The sequence below is a fragment of the Arvicola amphibius genome, chromosome 3, assembly GCF_903992535.2.
Source record: "Arvicola amphibius chromosome 3, mArvAmp1.2, whole genome shotgun sequence".
In the NCBI taxonomy this organism is placed as follows: domain Eukaryota; kingdom Metazoa; phylum Chordata; class Mammalia; order Rodentia; family Cricetidae; genus Arvicola; species Arvicola amphibius.
Genome location: NC_052049.1, coordinates 187,424,082 through 187,444,369, shown reverse-complemented (window position 1 = coordinate 187,444,369; position 20,288 = coordinate 187,424,082). Strand labels below are relative to the sequence as shown.

The following is a 20,288-nucleotide window of genomic DNA, read 5'->3' as shown; positions in this document are numbered from 1 at the left end:
GCTGTTCCCCAAACCATGAGTCACACCGACAGGCTGTTCCCCCTGACCATGACCCACACCGACAGGCTGTTCCCCCCAAACCATGTGCCATGCTAATCCCTGAAACTGTGAGCCATGCGGACGGCTTCCTCCTGTGCTGGTTCTTGTCAGGCAACAGCTCAGGCCACAGCAAAATGAAAATGGTTGACCTCTGACCGCCAGTAGGCAGCAGTGAGCCTTGGAGAGATTGTTAAAAGTGACCCAAGAGAAATTAGATACTTTAAGATCATTGTGCTAGTCTCTTGTTTCAAAGAAAAGGTATCATTCCATGTTTTGTGTGTACATGGATTGTGTTTGTGCACGCGTGTGCTTGGGAGCACATGAACAAGTGGGCACCTGCACGTGGAGGCTGGGGCTGCCGTCAGTGACCTCAGTCACTTCACGGAACCTGGAGCACTTTCGGTTAGACCGCTGTACCAGTCCAGACCCTCCTGCCTCCACCTCCCCAGAACGGGAATCATAGGCACCTATCCCTCTCACCTGGGTTTTTATGCGGATGCCGAAAATTGAACTCCAGGAAAGGCCAGGAGCCTGTGGATAATCTGTTTCTCCATCCATTGCCCCTCTGTCTCTTTTGATGGACACAAGCAGTTCACGGAAGTTCAGAAGGACCCACCCAGCCCCACCTTGGTAGTTCTTAGCCTTGGTATCACACTAGAATCATGTCTTAGCTTTCTGGGAAGGGAAAGGGCACCCGCGACCCACCCCGGGCCTGTCAGACTCAGAATATTTGGGGGCAGACATGGGCACCTTTAAATGCACATTCCTGATGATTGACGGCCATGGAGCAGACAGACGCAGACATGGGCATCTTTAAGTGGGCATTCCTGGCTATGGACAGCCATGGAGCAGACAGACCAAGACATGGGCACCTTTAAACGCGCACTCCTGGCGATGGACGGCCATGGAGTGGACAGACCCAGACATGGGCATCTTTAAACGCACACTCCTGGAGATGGATGACCATGGAGCCGAATCCGAGTGTCTCACACTTAGGTGCGCATCAGCACCACACAGTGGACTTGTTAGAAAGACCGACCTCTGTTGGCCAGGGGACGTGGCTGGATAGCTCCAGGCTGATGCTTGTAGCCCCACCGCCTCTGTAGGGAAGCATTTCTATACTGCTCCTACAGATGTGCTGTGGCCTGGCTCCTCTTCTCCATTTCTATCCAAAAAAGGACAGGCTTCCCATGGGAATCAACAAAGCATGGCATATCAAGTTGCAGTGAGACTAAACACCTTCCCTTGTGCTAAGGCTCTGCAAGGCAAACCCAATATGAGGGATGAGGTCCCAAAAGGCAGCAAAAGAGTCAGAGACGGCCCCAGTTCCCACTGTTAGGAGTCCCAAAGCAGATCAAGCTACACAACTGTCACATGTATGCAAAGGGCCTAGGTCAGTAGCCTGCAGGCTCCCTGGTTGTTGGCTCAGTCTCTATGAACTCCCATGAGGCCAGGATAGTTGATTCTGTGGGTTTTCTTGTGATGGCCTTGACCTCTCTGGTTTCTATAATCCTTTCTCCCTTTTTTCCATAGGATTCCCTGAGCTCAGTTTGCTTGAGAGTCTCTGCATGTTTCCATCAATTACTAGATGCAGCCTCTCTTATGGCAGTTGGGCTAGGAACCAGTCTATGAGTATAGCAGAATATCGTTACATTGACATTTTCTTCTCCGGTCATGTTTGGCTCTACCCTAGGGCTCTGGGCCGTCCAGCCTCCATGTCCTGGTGCTCCAGGCTGTGTCAGGGGTGAGCTCACTCTTGTTGTGTGGGTCTCAGGCTGGACCAGTCATTGGTTGGCCACTCCTGCAATCTCTGCACTGCACTTATCCCAGCAAATCCCATAGGTAGGACAGACTGTAGGTCGAAGGTCATGTGGCTGGGTTGCTTTCCCAATCCCTCCAGCAGAAGTCTTGCCTAGTCACAGGAGATGGCCAGTTCAGGCTGCATGTCCCCTATTGCTTGGAGTCTTAGCTGGGGTCATCTTGTAGATTCCTAGTTTTCCTTGTACCAGGTTTCTACCTCACTCCCCAAAAGCACCCCCTTTCCAGTCATCTCTTTTAGTACTGTCCCCCTCCATCCCCCCCCCTACCTGGTCCCTCGTGTTCCCATCCCCACCCACCCCCAGTCCACCCAGGTTTCTATGGTTACAGCTTGAGTTCTCCAGTTCCTCCCTCAGCACACCCTCCATCCTCTAGTCTGACTCTTCTATGGTTGCTGTTTTTCTCTTGGATCCTTTTGGATCCTGCTCCAATATCATGGTGCCATCAAACACCATTGCCAGAGCTTCTGCCTAAGATGTATGCTTTTCCCCCCAGCCACGCTGAAACGGACTAGGTGAGGACCTTAGCCCCCCCCCCCCCCCACACCGCCATGCTGAAACAGACTGGGGTCCCTACTCCCCCCCCACCAACCACGCTGAAACAGACTGGGGTCCCTACTCCCCCCCAATCACACTGAAACGGACTGGGGTCCCTACTCCCCCCCCACCAACCACGCTGAAACGGACTGGAGTCCCTACTCCCCGCCCCCCACCGCCAAGCTGAACCGGACTGGGGTCCCCGCCAGGCACGATGTCATCACACCCCCACATCTTAAGGCAGAAGCATTAGGAAAACATACAGGACTTTTTGGAGCTCCTAAGTGGTGTCGTTTTCTGGCTTTATGATCAAAGTCCAGCTTTGTCCCCTCTCTTGGACCTCAGTCCTCTGACTCATAAAGAGATTGGACTACATCGTTGTTAAGTTCCCTTCCTCCTCTACAAAATAACTTGTAATCTTAAATAATGGGCAATTGGCTCACTTTACCGGTTCAATTTCATCCGCCTCCGTGGAATAAAATGTATTAATTGTATTAATGTTGGAGAAAGTGAAAACCATAGCAATGAAAAATTAGGAGCTTATTAAGCATAGAAAATGATAATTTTTAAGTGCCTGGGCTCAATGAGGCTGATGAGTCAGGTCCCTCCTTCCATTCTCTCTGCGATTCCCCTGAGAACTACGGTCACATCTCAGCCTCCTGCCAAACACTGTGTATGAAGAAGGCCAAGGGCTACACGTCTGTGTGCAGAGAGATCTTGTTTTCATACGTGGTTCCTACCTTCAAGGAAGGAACTTGCCAAAAATCTACCTAAGGGCTGCCTGCCTGGTGATGCTAAAGGTGACCTTAGATGACATCACTTTAACTTTTGATGGCTTTACTGCAATAGGTGAAAAACACGATTATGATTGAGCAGGAGAAGGAGCCCCACACCCCGGCCTGAGCCGGCCGGCCTCAAGTACTTAGGAGAAAAGCACACTTTCTCAGAACACGTTATTTCCATACTAGCACACCTGAGTAGTTCAAGCCTTTCGGGAAGACTTCAACCCAGGGGTCATTTATCAGCGACCTGCACCTGTGTGCTGGCTGTCATCATCAGCATGTCATGCGGCATGCTTCTAGTATGTCCTCAGGGAAAGCAGAGAGTCACTCTCTGTCTTCAGGTTTCTGTCCCCTGCACACACCTCGATTGGGTGTGGGAGTCTGTATCTGGCTCCAGTTGTTAGCAAAGCACATTCCTTGTCTCAGCACAACTTTCTTGGCCCCTGGAGTTGCTAACCTCCACGATTGACATCTTGAGAATATATGAAAGTATGGATATATCAGAGCCCACGCTCTGAGAGTCCTGTCACATCCATGAAAGGAACACCTCCCAAAGTTCCAGGCAACTGGGATGTGGGGCACTCCCACCCTGGTCCTCACAAACCTGCTTCAGCCAGCTTATGTGCATAGGAACAAATCCTGCAAGGATCACACAGATGTGTGAGTTCAACAATGATGTCCCCATTCGGGCCCTGAGAAGTCGGATGGTTAGGAACACAGATGTCAGTATATAGAGAAGACTGAAGAATTGGGCATGGTCAACAAGGGAAGAGCCAGGGTTGGCTGTGTGCTGGTTTTACATACATTAAGGGAAAAGAGTCAGATTCAGGAAGACAAGTATCACATACGCCAACTCAAATGAGGAATGTAGGCTTAAACATATAATATATAGGGCATAAAGGTAGCTCTGTGACTACTGTGGATGAGAGGGAGGGAAATGAGAGAGAGGAATGGGTGTGAGCATAAAGTAAATCCACAGCATAGTCTATGAAAATGCCCTGACGAAAACCATCATTCTGTACAGCATACCTGCTAACTAAGAGCATCTCTTTCCGAAATGAGGGCAGAGTTGCAGAGACTGCTGAAGATGTGTACAGACAAAAGTAAAAACCACTGTGACCCAGACAGGGAGGGTGATTTAAAGTGACCCCAATCTCACCATCTAAAGCACAAGGCACGTTATTACAGGGCAATTTCTTGGTAATCACCCATCACCATTTTACAGAAGAGGAAACAAGCAGCTTTCCCAGGTCAGACAGATGGAGTGTGGGGAGTGAGCCTAGAAACCAGGCCTCTCTCATTTCAGACTAGTGCTCTGAGCTGCTTCTATTGAAGCATCTGTAAGTCCGTGCTACATGTGTGAGGGATGGGGAGGGTGTAGTATAGACAGAGATGGGGTGTAGTGTAGACAGAGATGGGGTGTAGTGTAGACAGAGATGGGGTGTAGTGTAGACAGAGATGGGGTAGGTATAGTGTAGACAGAGATGGAGAGATGGGGTAGGTGTAGTGTAGATTGAAGATTTGGTATGGTGTAGTACAGTTAAGTTACCCCCACAGATCATTGTTTTCTTAGACATTTACCTTTTAAGTCTTAAAATCTGTTTGGCATTTAAACTTACTATCAGAACTCCCATGATTGGTTAAAATGAACACCACGTAGAAGCTTCTGGTCTTCTAGGTGCCTGTAGGCTGCTATTGCTTAAAAACTACAACTCCCAGGATTCCGTGAGCCGAAAGGGTGGTCCCGGCCGAGGCCTGGGAGGCGGATCCCGCGGCCCGCGCACGCGCTCCGGTTCCCGTGTGTGCTCTCCTGCAGGGCAGGCGCACGGTGGACACCTGCGACACCCGGGCTGTCAGGTGAGCAGCAGGGTCTGCGGCGCAGCTGGGCCCGGGGGTCCAAGCCCGGTTTCAGGTGAGGCACTGGCCGGGCTGGGCTTGGTGTCGGGCCCCGGGCTGCAGGGGAGGCCGGCGGGCTTGCAGGACCGAGGGCGGTGGACGCTGCCTGGAGCAGGCGCGGAGGTTGGAGGGGTGGTGGGCCTGTGCAGCCCGGCCCGGGTGGCGCTCCAGACCTCGCTGGAGCCTTCACTGCCGCTGACAGCGGGGACGCACATGTTGTTCTGGTGCCTGGGGAAGAATGGTGCGCATTTGGCACAGGTGGAGCAAGAGGAGGTGAGAGAGGGGGCCTGGGCTGCGCTAGCTGCGTTGAAACCGGTGCGTGGGCCGGCCTATCGCTGACCCTTCAGCTGTTGGGGCTCCGTATGGAACCAGCCGGGCGATCGTTGATAGGAGCTTGTCTGGCCTGCTTGACAATGCCGGGAGAGCCACTAAGGAGGACCCTGGTGGACTTGCCTGTAGGAACCCCGTCTTCTCAGCATTGGTGGGAATCCTGGGTCAAAGTTTGAGACCCCTTTCAGAATCATGCCGCAAGTGATGAGCAGCCAATATCCTCTGACCTTATGTCAGCCAGCTCCCAGAGCCTGTTGGGAAAGACGACTTTAGGATTATGGGCCAGAGTAATACCAGCACAGTTCATTTTTCATATCTGGATTGTTCGGGGGCTGGACCTTGAAATCTTGGCTCCTTTACTGGCCTTGTCCCTTTAAGTAACTCACTCGTCTTCTCTGGACCCCTCCTTTGTCTTCTGTAAAATAGAATGGGAAACAAACAAACAGAAAAACAAAACCAACCTTCGCAGAGCTTCTGTGAGGATTCCAGGAGGTAATGCTGGCGAGGCTGTCTGTCTAGGTCCTCACCTGTTAGCAGCAGGCACCACCAGTTGTAGAGAAGGAAAGGTTGGCGTTCCAGCCCCAGGTCCTGTCTTTTCCACAAACCAGCTGCCCCTAGGCTGCCAGGATCGGGGAGCCCAACCAGCCTACCCTTTCACGTGAGGGCTCTGAGTTCCGGGTGATGACAGAACCAGGTGAAAATTAGGTCTCTCATGCTCAGAGATGGGTAGCAGGTCACTTCTGAGCTCGGAGCCGCAGGGGCCTACAGAAAGGAAGAGGGGAGTGGAGCGGATTCACGAGGCTGTAAACATCCTGGTATGCTGGACTGTCGGGGCTTCTTCAGGGGGGTTGTTTGTTTTTCAATACTGAAGGTTGACTCCAAAGCCTCATGCGTTGGGGCAGATGATCTACGGTTGAGGTGCACCCTCCAAAGCCTCATGCGTTCAGGGCAGATGATCTACGGTTGAGGGGCGCCCTCCAAAGCCTCATGTGTTGGGCAGATGATCTACGGTTGAGGTGCGCCCTCCAAAGCCTCATGTGTTGGGGCAGATGATCTACTCTTTGCTTTGTTTCTCAGTCTCGTTAAGTTTCCCAGGCTCACCAAGGCTATGATCCTCCTGCGTCGTCCTCCCTGGTAGCTGGGGCGGTAGTTTCTAATCAACCTTCTGGTTGGCAGGTTCTTGCTTTCTGAAATAGCAGTGATAAGCAAAGACTTTTAGGATCTAATTGGGAGAGCCAGAAGATTAGATTACCCAGTACTCCACTCCCAGGGGACCTTATCAGTCACCTTAACGTGGTTACTGGAGGGACACTCTCCCTCGGGAACTGCTAAAGTGATCCCCAGGGCTTTTCAAGTTGGATGAGATATTGGAGGGGAAGGGAGAATCCAGAGATGCGGCCATGGCTTTGCAGTTCAGGCTTGAGTTTGAACGTCAGCCCCATCCCATAATAACTCTGCGGTATTGAATGATCCATATAGCAATCCCCAGCATATGCCCTTGTGTGACTGGGGTTCATTCAACTACTTTAGGTTTGTCGCAGGGACAAGACCACACATGCAGAGCAGAGCACTTGGCACATGAATCAGTAAGCGGGTTTTGGTCTTGCTGTGGTAGAGTTGGCTGTGGGAATAGTTGTAGGCACAGTGCCTCGCTTCCATTGGCTCTTAGAATCCACAAACCTGCCTCCCCACCCCCCGACCCCCATCCCCCCACCCCCCACCCCCACCCCCCCACCCCCCCGTGAAGCAGTAGAAGCGTCTCTCAGACCACTAGTAAGTGGAGGTTTGAAATGGTTAAGAATTGGCGTCGCGTTATTTAGCTGCTAAGTGTCAGGGCTGGAACTCACCTGGCATCTCTGATTGAGCCGCTATTCCTTTCTCCTCTGCTGTCTGTGGTTTCTGCTGCCCTGGAACCTAGTTAGGACCCACGGTGGGCATTTCTGGTTTTACAGTGGACTCTTGGCAACCCTTTTGGGTTAGAACCTCATGTCTTGCTGTACCATCGGTGGTGATGCTGAAGGAGGTGGTCCCCTGAGTGAGATTAGGTGAGGCGTTAGGAAGAGGCAGCCTGCGGGAAGGCCTCCTTAGCTCTCACCCCTGGTCTGCGTGGGTCAGTGGGGGAGTCCTGTGCTGAGTCCCCATGCAACCACTGTGGCCCTGAATGCCTGAGAGACCTCACTTGTGAAATAAGGACTTGGGAGAATTCATTTCCAGAGGCTCTTTTAGTCCTAAAAGGCAGTGGTTTTGTAATTGTGTGTTGATGGCTGAACCTTCTCAGCCCAGCACCAGGGCAGGGATAACTGTCACCCCAGCTTGCTACCCAGACTCTCTTCCTACACCGCCAGCCACAGCCAGGTGTTCTCTGCCCGGCATCGGGGTGAGAGTAATTACTGCGGGAAGCCTTGGGTTGCTAAGTTACCACGGAAGGCCTGTGGGTCTGTGCTTCCCAGGCCTTCCACAGCTGCTCTGCTCCTGAGTCATGAATCTCACTGTTCTGGGTTCTACCCTGCTCACCTAACGCTGGAGATTCTGTCAGACATGATGAAGCGCAGCTGCGGGACTTAAAAATGACCCTTGAAGTCAGGCGTGTTCACAACCTGATGACCTTGCTTGGGCTATAAGACCTTAAGCATGTAACCTACCCTTAAGGTGCGATTTTCTCATATCGGGAGGAAATTAAGGGCTGGGGTTGTAGCTCAGTGGTTTGCCTAGGAAGCCCTGAGTTTGAGCCCCGCCCCCAGCGCCACCAAAGGAAGTTGGGGAGAGGAAAGCAAAGAAACGAACCCCCAGGCCTGCATTGGAAGGCTCTGTGAGGCATTCAGGAAAGGACCTTGGCTCAGGACCGCGCCTGCGCAGTAAGTGAAGTGAGGCGGTAGTAGCGTTGCCCTGGACCTTGGCTCAGGACCGCGCCTGCGCAGTTACAGAAGTGAGGCGGTAGTAGCATTGGCCTTAGCCTTGGTGGTAGTTGCTGGCCCTTTGCACCATGCCAGGCATGGGTAAATCTTTCACTTTCCATGGCTTCTCACATTCTCTCTGGTACACACCCTCAGGCCCAATGTGTCTATCAGAAAATCAGACCTTCCTTGGTGCAGGCCCCTTCTTGCCGTGCAGTGTGCACGTGGACCTGAGCCTGATCTCCTCAGGACGGAGATCAGGACCCTTTGCTTGCCTACGCTCGCCATTGCTGCTATTGCAATGCAAGCTTTCTGTGGTTGCCGGCTTGCCAGTGACGAACCATACCCAGGGCCCTACTGTGGAGGTTTGAGCAGGGATCGTGGCACATCCCGAGGTGGCTTCACAAGGGGCCACAGTTAGGTTGGGTTCCAGAGCTTTGAGGCAGGTGATGGCAGCAGCTATTATAAGGACCTAGAGATGCGCATCTTTTTCAAGAGGCCTGTCTTCTCGACAGGCCAGCAGGATGACATGGCCTTGCCAGTGCCCTGCACTTTAGGATACCCTTCTCTTCCCCGGCCTCATTTTGCTCCACTTCACCCCACAAGTAGTGGTGTCTTCCCAGGAAAGATTAGGTTGGGGCAGCTTTTCTAGAAAGTTTGGAAGCTGTCTTAGGCTTTGCTATCCTGGAACTTCAGCTTGAATGTCGTGTTAGCAGAGTTAGCCTTTGGTACCAGGGCGGTAACTCCTCGACTGGATCCCTCATTTCCTCGTGGCTGGATGGAAATTCCTTCAGAGGATTGCAGAACCGTGTGGTGTCAGAACTTTGCGTCAACACTCAGCACGTGGTGGAATCATCCGGAAGTTGCATCAAAACATGAGTTCCTAGGCCCAACTGGAAGAATTCTGGGTCATGCGTCTGTGGGCCACATGAGTAGAAGAATTGCATCCTACCCCTCGGATGCAGGGCTCCTGGGTCTTCCTTTTCCCAGGGACAGGGTCTGTTCCTGTAAGTGTCCTACAGAGGCTAGAGTTTCTAGTAAGCAACCTTCTGGCTGCCTCGGGGTGAATGTCTCACAGAGATTCACAGAGTGAACTCAGGGGTCAAGTGTGCAGGCTGATTACTGGCAGAAGTGCATATCCTGAGCTTGGTTTAGAAAGAGAAACCCGGATTGAGGCACACGTTAGAAATACGCATCTAGCTTAAAAACTTTGAAGGTTGGGGCTGGACAGATGGCTGGAGGCTGACAGAATTGGTTTCCCTTGCAGATAGCCAGAGTTTGATTCCTGGCACCCACATGGTGGTTCACAGCCATCCGTAACTGTAGTTCCAGAGTCTCCAACACCCTCTCCTCCATGGGTGCCGTAAACACAAGCAGGCAGAACACTCCTAACTTAAAAACAAACTCAGACCAAGAAGCTGCCCCAGGTAGAGGTGAAAGATCGGACGCGTCATCCTGGCCTGGATTTTGGACACAGCATAAGGACCATGGAGGAAAACAGTATCATCGATATTCATTTTCTTAATTGCATTATATAAGAGAACAATGTTCCCTTACAGTAGTAATGTTCTCTCTTGTAGTTATGGCTGTCAGGAAAGACGTCACCAGAATGATTGCTTGCTGTTGTTTTTAGAGACAAGGCCTTGGTGGGTGTCCAGGCTGGTCTTGAATCCTCCTGTCTCCACTCACAGATGCCGGGCTTGCGGGCATATGCCGCCCTACCTGGCATTTAGCTTATTTTTAAATAGTTCAGAAAAGAGTTTGTGACGGGGCGTGATAAATGTGCCGACTTGGGAAGAATCTAGATGGGGGGAGGGGACTCCCATACTCTGCAGCTTTTGTAAGTTGAAGTTGTTTCCCTGTGAGGCGGAGTGGTTGCAGACAGCAGACACTAGGGCCAGCCCATGGGCCAGGGTCCCATCCTGAAGTCCATGTGTGCTTGAGCAGCTTTCTGCCCTCCCTTCTCTTTCACCGTCTATAATATAATATAATATAATATAATACAATACAATATAATATAAATGGAGATTGTCACTGGTGAAACAGAGGACCCCGCCCCAGTGATGAGCCAGTGGCTCTTAGCTACAATAGTGTCGTCATCGTTAGGACAGAGGAGGCAGAGAGTGACATCACAATAGTGAGACCAAGGGAAGCCCAAGCCGAGGCTGTCATCACCCAAGGCAGGGTTGCAGATTCCCCGGATGTCCGACCGCCACCAAGTGGCTTGCCTACAAAGGGCTTTGCACGTTTCCCTTGAGGCTGTGAAGCCAGCTTTTCTGGCAGCCTCATCCCCTTGCTGTCTCCACAGCAAAGCCTGATGTTCTCACTGAGTTGTGCTTAGGTGGGGAAGGAACTCCAAATCTTAGCGTTCTCATGGTTGCTGGACGGTCAGGAGAGCTGGACACAGGGACGGGGTGTTCACTACCAACCCACACCCCTCTACGCCTTGCCCAGAACTCACCCGCTCACCTCTAGGCAGAGCGTCTTTGGGTCTCTTGCTATAACTGTGTGTGCTGGGCATTTCTCTGGTATTTTTAACTGTCTCTCCTACCATGGGCATCTTGATGGATTCTGTCTCACATGGGGTCTAAGTCCTGCCTGACATGGGTATTTTGGGGTCCATGGATATTTGGTAGTCCCTGTAAGTAAGAATTGTTTTTGAGCCAGACAGTGGTGGCGCACGCCTTTAATCTCAGCACTCGGGAGGCAGAGGCAGGTGGATCTCTGAGTGTGAGGCCAGTCTGATCAACACAGAGAGTTCCAGGGCATCCAGGGCTATGCAGAGAAACCCTGTCTTGAAAAACAAAAAAGCAATAACGAAAAATTGAGTTTTTCCCCCCTGTGGTTTCACCTTAAGAACTTGTAATATCCTATTCGTCGTGCCTTGTGTACTGTATGCAACCCTGTGTGTGACCACACGGTGGTGCTGCTCTGACTCCAGAGAGGAGGCCCTAGGCTTCTGGTGACTCATTCATGCTGAGAAGGTGGACACCAGCTGTGAGCAGATGTCTGTATCACCAGGGAATCGTACCTGGTGAGAGGGTTGCAGGCGAGCAGGGGAGGCTGAGCACACCTCCAGCTCACCTGATTCCTCCCATCTGCACAAGCGGGGCAGGGCTCATCACCCTTCACACCACAGAGCAAAGGAACTTGGGCCTCTGGAGTTTTTCCTTCAGGAGCTGAAGCGCATTCATTGCCACATCTGCTGCTGATACAGGGCTCACATCTCCCAGCTCTGAGTTCAAGAGGATGTTTCCTAGGTGAAGGCGGAGAGATAGCTCAGTGGTTAGGGTCCTGCTCTGCTCTCGCAGAGCATCCGAGTTCCGATCCCGGCCAGGTCTGCTGACACACTCATGTCTGTTACTCCAGCTCCAGGGGAACCCAACACCTCAGAACTGCTCAGTGCACCTTTGTAGTTAACTGCTAAGTGTTACAAGGGCACGTGGGCTGCCTGCGTCTTACTGAAGGAATGATTCCCTTCCCAGACAGTCCAGTGTGCTTTAAATGTGCAAGTTTTCTCGGCCTTAGGCTCGTATGTAGTTTTGGTGCACATACAACCATCATGTAACTACCTAGAAAACGGGAAGTGGAAGAAGTTGGAAGAGATCGTCCTGAGGGCCAGCCTGACCCTGTGGAGTAGGTTTGAGTTTACCCACTCAGAGCGACGGGGACATCTGTGTGCTACCCAGAGCTTTCATAGTTCAGCGCTAATAAACGCATGCTGCATCCAGGCCAAAAACATTTCGCGGTGTCAAAGTAAGGATTATACCATTTCAGCTACAAATCTGAACAGCTTCTAAAAAGTCAGATTGCTGTGACGTTAGTGTGGAACCCTGCCACCACCCCTCCTGGACTGGGCCTCTGGCTCTTGTGCAAGCCTAGCCCAGCAGGAGCTGGCAGACCCCTCTTGTCAGCAGCCCAGCTCTTGGGGGGCGCCACAGGTGAACAGCTGTTCTTACAGTCCAGCAGCTGGAGCCCAGGTGCTGGGGCTGCCGCCTTTGGACCAGAGCTTATGAACAATGCACACCTGATTCTGCCAGGTGGTGGGAGGCCGTTGCCCTGTCCCGTCTTCTCAGTTTGTGTGGTTGCCATTACAGACCAGGGCTTGTCAGTTTATCTGTGGGACACAGAGGAGTCCCATGAGAGGCAGAATTGTGTTTCCTGGGGCCCAGGATCCCTAATGTGGGACCTCCAGTCTCCAGGACTGTAAGGAGGTAAGTTTGCTACGTAAGCCACCAGCCTATGGCGACTGTGGTCCTGCCAAGCTCTCAGCAAGCTGAGCTCTAACTGTCCCCTCCCCCATCCCAGGCCCTGGAGCAGGTCATGGGTCTGTCCTGACTTGACTTTCCCTGCTGGCTTCTGATCTGTGAGTTTGTGTCCTGACTAGGAATCCTGGGGCACTTCCTCCATATCAGAGGTGATGACTCATGGGCTGGGGCTGGGGCATTCAGGAAACAGAGCCTGTGCCCATGGTCGATGTCCAGGCTGATGGGTGATCCTGTCAGCACGAGATCTCACCCTCACTGCTGGGCTGTTGAGTGTGTCAGCATCCTTATGCCTGCCTGTACTTAAGGGCTTTTGTGGACACAGAATCTTGCTCTGTCAAGCTCTGTTCTGGCCGAGCCACTAAACTGAATTCTTCCACCACACTTCCATTAAGGTTTCTAACTAACAGCAGACTAGACAGCACCCAAGTCCCTAGACAAGGAGAGAGGTTTGAAGAGGAGAAGGAACCAGCCCAGGCCGTGAGCTTCTGTACCCACCTGACCTGGCTCTTCCTCTGGGGACTATTATGGGCTAGCCCCTTGGTACCGTAAAGCAGAGGGATCGTCAGAGGAAAATTAGCAGGAAGCTGCATTCCCTACCAATGGCTCACCTCCCTGATGTCTGCAGGGAGGAGGATGGCCTGCGGTGATGGCCGCACATGTGCCTTGCCGTGACCACTGCATCACATTGGGTGTCACAGGGGCTCTAAGTCTCAGGGAGAACTTGGAGGTCAGGGATGTCATTCGTCCTTTTTGTCCGACACACACACTGACTTGGCCAATGCAGAGCTCATTGCCCGTCTGGCATTCTCTTAAGATTTTGGATTCTGTTCCATAAAAATGCGCACACTCGATATATCACATAAAATTACATATCTTTAGGCATAAATTTACATGTGCATATACACAGGCGTACATGTATACATATATATGCACGCACACATACTGACTTGTGAGATGAGTGGACAGTCAGGTTCACTTGCTCCGCTCCCCGACCCTCCTCCCCCCCCACCGTAGACATCAGCACTGTGGGCTGGTGTCCGTCCCTCTGTTGTTAGCACACCCTGCTGATGTTAATCATCTTCAGTGCTGGGCCTGCCCCCACATGAAAGGCTTCAGGACACAGCTCCAGCCTCAGCAGGCATGTTTTGTCTCCTTGGTGATTCCAGATCCTGTCAAGTTGCCCACGGGGTCTCATCGAGAGCCTGACTTCTTTCTGGAGATGAGGGTGGGTCTGTCTCGCACACTCTGCCTCACCTGGGCATCTCACCTCTCCTGGAAAGAAGGCCTCTCGCTTGGGTCCCCCACAACAGGGAAAGGGGCTGAAAATGACCCAGTCCAAGCCATTGGTACTGTGCCTTCCTTCCATAGTAAATGTCTTTTCCATGTTATTTCTAGGGGTCTGGGTCCCTTGAGTAAAGTAACCTGAATTTGAATTCTCAGCACCCACATTAAAAGCCATGGTGACTTATGACATCCGTAACCCCAGTGCTGGGGCTGAGGGATGGGAGCCAGACAAGAAAATCCCTGGAGCTTGCTGGCTAGCCAAATTGGTGAGCTCCAGGTTAAGTGAAGAGACGCCACTCCCCCCTCCAAAAAGAAAAATAAGGTGGGGTTGGAGAGATGGCTCAGCAGTTAAAGCACTTGTTGCTCTTAGGACCCAAGTTTGGTTCCCAGTTCCCTCGTGGCGGCTCACAACCACCTGTGACTCCAGTTCCCGGGCATTGGGTGCCCTTTTCTGGCCTCCGGGGGCACCAGGTACTCACAGGATGCACATACATACATACATGCAGACAAACATACATGCAGATGAACAAAAATACATGAAGACAAACATACATGCAAACAGAAATACATAACATCTAAAAAGAGCAAGGTGGAGAGCCATCAAGGAATGTGCTTGTCCACAAGTGGCCTCCACAGGCATGTGCACACGTGTGCACACACACCCTCACATGTTTACACACAAGTTTATTTACAGTCCTCTCTACCCCCTCAGCAGAGCAGGGGAGGTGTCCCAGAAGCCACTTCTGCTGAGGGAGGGACAGGATCACAGAGTCAATTTAAAGTTCTGGGGCTATTTCTTAGAGTAGTGTTAGATTGGAGCTGCCCTTCTGAACTTGTCTGCCCTCAGCCAGGCTTGCTTTTAAACTGTCTCCATAGCAAGACCTGGCTGGGAAAACTGCAGGGACCTTGGCCTCCTTCTCTTTGGACTTAACCTCCTTCCCGCAGGGAGAAGTCACACCCAGCCAGCAGTCTGGGAGACTTACACAAGTATAGGCTTCTTATATGTAGGGTGGGAGGGGCTTTTTGCTGAATTGGGGTTCATTTTTCTATTGAAAGCCTGGTGTGGTACAGGCAGGGTTTTAGGCGTAGCTGTCATGAGTGCCTACAAACGCTAAGACACTGAGCAGGTCCAGGCTCGAGGGCTGTGTTCAGGATGCACGTGGTGGCCCTGCCCAGTCTACAGACAGCAGGCTCTTCCTTCTCTCTAAATTGTCCATCACAGCCCCTCCATCCTGTCCAGACCCCGTCTGATGGGAGGCTCTAGGCACTGGGGCTCAGAAGGTGGGGTGTCTCCTTCGGTCCTCACACAGCATGCTCACCTGCAGGTCCTAAAGAACCAGCATAGGATTTTAGGGACAGTGGATGGAATCAGTGGCCCCTGCCTCTGATTCTTCGAAAGCTTTTGGTCCTACTGGCTTAAGTAGGGTGCTACAGTGCAGTTGGGGTGGAGGTGGGAAGATGCAGGAGAATATGGGAAAGATGGGAAGGATGTTGTGACCACTGACTGCCCCACACCTTGGCTTCTCCACGGTGACAAAATGGGGACTCCACTATAAGACCTCCAGGATATTTAAAGCAAGGATGAGGAGCAAGTCCGTTGTTCGTCCTCCACCCCGGTTCACCTGAGAGAGAGCAGGGAGGGAAGGCAGTCAGAAAGGTTAAGCCAACATAGCCGTAGCTGCCCACGGTTCCAGCAGGGAGGAGTGTAGGTTCCTAATCAAGGTGTCACAGTTCCAGCCATTAGGTTCCAGTCGCTCAGCCGTGATTCAGGCTGCCTGACTATAAGTGACAAAGTTGGCTGAAACCCAGTCAGTCCACCCCGTGCTTGAGACCACACGGTTCAGCAGGTTACGGTTTTCCCCTTGAAAGGGTAACATGAGACCCTGACGTGCCCAGTGAATTCTGTGGAACATTCTGTGTCTGTCCTGCCCTCTACCAGTGCCATATTGGCAGGCCATGGGATGGGTGCTCACATCTAGCTAGAAACACCCTTCATCTTCCCAGGGCCCAGAAACAGCCAAGTCCTGTCTCCCTTAATCTCCCACTTTCAATTTAAGACTGTCGCAGTTCTGCTTCTGTCCAGCAGAGGGCACTTGTGTCAAGCTGCTGAGTGTCTAGGTGGTTGGTTTGCTGTATGTGTGAGAGATGAGGGGTGTCTTAGGGAGACAGTTTCATATATGCACGTTAGGAGGGTCCACAGGGAAATGGATGTTGCATCATTCTGCTGAGCACATCACTCAGAAAGCTGTGCCCTCCCAGCATGTGCTTGTCTATGAGAAGACAGAGCCTCAACTGAGTCTGGCTTCAAAGATGAAGAAAGCTCTGTCACGGCAGACTTGGAAACATCACCAGGGTCCCCTGCTGTGCCATCCTGGGCATACTGTCTGTGCCCTCAAGCCAGTTTGCTCATGGTTGACATTGGCAGCCAGGGGACATCCCTTTCCTCCTGTCCCTTGGGTAGGAACACGAACTGGCTTCCCCCCAGTCTGACTGGTCCCTCTTGGCAGCATGTCACTGGATTGGGCCAGGGCTCCAGAGGTGAGCTCTCCACACCCCGAGAGTCACATGTCTCTGCCTCCTCTGGGTCCCAGGAGACTCAGCACGGTGGCTCAGAGAAGTGTGCACATACTGAGGAACCCTTAGGAAGAGCGGGCATAGATGGAGGTGAGCACCCTGTGCTGACTTAACCTGGAGGTCCAGGCCAGGGTACCTCGGTCGGGTGATTTCTGGCCATGTTCACTGGCTGGCCTCTGTCTTCTTTGGAAAGATTCCTGTGCTTGGGTTTAAAACCCTGTTTCATGTAGTATCGATGGGAAGGGACAGTACCTGCCTTACACTGGCCAGCCTGGGCTCTGAATCGTGATGGCAGCAGTGTACCCGGGGTGCTTCAGAATGCACGTGGTTTGTGTGGCCCTTCATCAAGTGTCCCAGCCCTTTCCACTTCCTGCACTGGAGGCCTCACCTGTCAGGGATCCTAACTGAACGAAATGACTCCTGTGTGCATCCAAAAGCATTGGGTGCCAGGACTGGGATTTCAAGCAGCGCGTCACTTCTGACCCCAAAGCCTGCGACAGGGCTGCTGAATGTGTGCTTTTTCTAGAATGCCTGAATCCCAAAAGAAAGGCCACCGGGACCAAGTGAATGAATGCACTTGGCCTTGAATGTGACTCGGTGCTGGCACTGTCTAATGACCACTCCATCCCCAATATAGGGGTTCTGTTTGGAGACAGATGTTGGCCCCAAACCTGGACCTTGCTGAAGTTCTGCAGAGCTCTGGTGGTGGTAATGTCCTTCCGTCATAGCTCTCTTCTGGCGTCCTCAGAGGCTGTTGATACCACACGGTGCTTTATGGTAAAGCAGAGCAGATCCCGGAAGCTGCTGCTGCTGAAAGGGAGGATGTTACTTAACACACGGGCTGCTCATCCGGAGCTGAAAAGCCGTCTTCATCCTCCCAGCTCTTCAGCCAAGGGACGCCGGCGTGAGCAGAAGGGTAACTCATCTAAACAAATGGTCCCTGGGGCTGGTGAGATGACTCAATAATCTACTTACCTCTAAATGCTGGCACTGGACAGAGACAAGAGGATCTGGAGATCGCTGCCCAGCCAGTCTAGCTGAATCAGTGAGTACCAGGTTCAGTATAGACCCTGTCCCAAAAATACAAGGTGTAGAGCGGTCAAGGAAAAACACGTGATGTTGGCCTCTGGTCTCCAAGCACACGTGCACACATGTGCCCGTGAAAACACATGAGATTTAAACAGCCTAGGACTTGTGATTTTGACTCACAACTGCTTTGCTGAAGCCGCTGTGGTGGGAACGCTTGGCAGAGTGTGCTGAGGTGCCTGGCTGGGCTGACTCCTTCCTCTCTCCCTCCACAGGCTCTTCCTTGTCCTCCGACACAGAGGGATGGATGCGTGAAGCCCACCGGGCTGTGGCACTGCCCAGCCGTCGTCATCTCCCTAAGAACCCTGGTGGCTGTAGGATGCACCTCTCTGCGGTGCTCAATGCCCTCCTGGTGTCCGTTCTGGCTGCCGTTCTGTGGAAGCATGTGCGCCTGCGCGAGCATGCAGCCGCCCTAGAGGAAGAGCTGGCCCTCGGGCAGCAGTCCCTGGACCCGGTCTCGGGACTGAGGGTTGACTACCCAAAGGCCCTGCAGATCCTCACGGAGGGTGGCACCCAGATGGTGTGCACTGGCCGCACCCACACGGATCGCATCTGTCGCTTCAAGTGGCTCTGCTACTCCAATGACATCGAAGAGTTCATCTTTTTCCATGGCAACTCATCCATGATGCTGCCCAATCTGGGCGCCCGGCGCTTCCAGCCCGCGCTGTTGGACCTGTCCACCGTGGAGGACCATAACGCCCAGTACTTCAACTTTGTGGAGCTGCCTGCGGGAGCCCTGCGCTTCTTGCCAAAGCCAGTGTTTGTGCCCGATGTGGCCCTCATCACCAACCGCTTCAACCCCGATAACCTCATGCATGTCTTCCATGACGACCTGCTCCCCCTCTTCTACACGCTGAGGCAGTTCCCAGGTCTGGCCCAAGAAGCCCGGCTCTTCTTCATGGAGGGCTGGGGTGAGGGCGCCCACTTTGACCTTTACAAACTCCTTAGCCCCAAGCAGCCGCTGCTACGCTCGCAGCTCAAGACGCTGGGCCGTTTGCTCTGCTTTTCCCACGCTTTTGTGGGCCTGTCCAAGGTCACCACCTGGTACCAGTATGGCTTTGTCCAGCCCCAAGGCCCAAAGGCCAACATCCTCGTCTCTGGCCACGAGATCCGGCAGTTCACGCGGTTCATGATCGAAAAGCTGAACGTGAGCCACACAGGGGCGCCGCTGGGCGAGGAATATATTCTGGTCTTCAGTCGCACCCAGAACAGACTCATCCTGAACGAGGCGGAGCTGTTGCTGGAGCTAGCGCAAGAGTTCCAGATGAAGACGGTGACGGTGTCGCTGGAGGACCACAGCTTTGCAGACGTGGTGCGGCTGGTCAGCAACGCTTCCATGCTAGTCAGCATGCACGGTGCCCAGCTGGTCACAGCCCTCTTCCTGCCCCGTGGGTCCACCGTGGTTGAGCTCTTCCCCTACGCTGTCAACCCTGACCACTACACCCCATACAAGACGCTGGCCACCCTGCCTGGCATGGACCTGCAGTACGTAGCCTGGAGAAACATGGTACGGGAGAATACAGTCACGCACCCCGAGCGGCCCTGGGACCAAGGGGGCATCACCCACCTGGACCGGGCTGAGCAGGCCCGCATCCTCCAGAGCCGAGAGGTCCCCCGGCATCTCTGTTGCCGGAACCCAGAGTGGCTCTTCCGAATCTACCAGGACACCAGAGTGGACATCCCGTCCCTCATGCAATCCATTCAGCGTGTAGTGAAGGGCCGGCCGGGACCGCGGAGGCAGAAGTGGGCATTCAGCCTGTACCCAGGCAAGGTGCAGGAGGCTCGATGCCAGGCGTCTGTGCAGGGCGCCACCGAGGCCCACCTGTCTGTGTCCTGGCAGATGCCGTGGAACCTCAGATTCCTTAAAGTGAAGGAGGTGAGGTATGAGGTGTGGCTGCAGGAGCAAGGTGAGAACACGTACACGCCGTACATGCTGACCCTGCAGAACCACACCTTCACGGAGAACATCAGACCTTTTACCACCTACCTGGTGTGGGTCCGCTGCATCTTCAACAGGAGCCTCCTGGGACCTTTCGCAGATGTCCTGGTGTGCAACACGTAGCTATTAGGCCGCGGCTCTCCCAGGTCCACAGCCCTGCTGGCAACTGTGGTGATGACTTACCTATTTATTGAGTGGGCCTGGGCTAGGCCTTCTCCCAGGGGCTTCTCACTGCTGCGGGTGTGCCCTAAAGAGGTGGTGCCCTCCCCTTCTGCCACTCTGAGGGGAAATTCCTTTGTGGTGAGGAGGAAGCACCCGTAGGTCCCAGGGATCAGCTCTTGCTAATTGATCCGCTGTCTCCTGCCGTGGCCATGGTACGGGTCCTGGCTTCTAGAAATGGTGGTCGTGTGGTTGGTGGGCTAGGCAGATGGTCTCTGTGAATTTCATCTGTAGCTGAGTGACAGGTGTGTTTGGAGCAGTCATTAAATGATGAACATCTATGGTCGTCTTTTTTAATGTCATATTAGCATATGAGTTATACCTCGTAACGGGTTTCATATGACATTTTCATGCATATATACAGGACATTCCAATCCCTTCACCCTGTTAAACTTTCCTATCCAGCCCACCCCTCCTATTTTCGTGTCCTTTTGTGTGTGTCTTTATTTGAGCCAATGAGTTTTGTTAGGGTTTCCTAGAAGCACGCGGAAGAGGGTCTGTTTGCACAGGCCTTGCCATCGGCCACCCAACTGAAGAAAATGTCTCCCTTCATCCACTAACCCATCCCACTTCCATGATGAGGTAGAGCTGGACCCCATCTTGTGTTGGTCATCGCAGCTGCT

The 20,288-nt window shown here is 52.9% G+C and overlaps 1 protein-coding gene across 1 annotated transcript; it reads left to right on the top strand.

Annotated features, from left to right (window-relative positions):
* Positions 1-4,983: 4,983 nt before the first annotated feature.
* Pomgnt2 (protein O-linked mannose N-acetylglucosaminyltransferase 2 (beta 1,4-)) lies at positions 4,984-19,946 on the top strand. Its single transcript, XM_038322918.1, has 2 exons — positions 4,984-5,087; positions 17,723-19,946. Exon 2 carries the CDS (start codon positions 17,755-17,757, stop codon positions 19,567-19,569), a length of 1,815 nt encoding a protein of 604 aa, XP_038178846.1. The 5' UTR covers positions 4,984-5,087; positions 17,723-17,754; the 3' UTR covers positions 19,570-19,946.
* Positions 19,947-20,288: the final 342 nt, after the last annotated feature.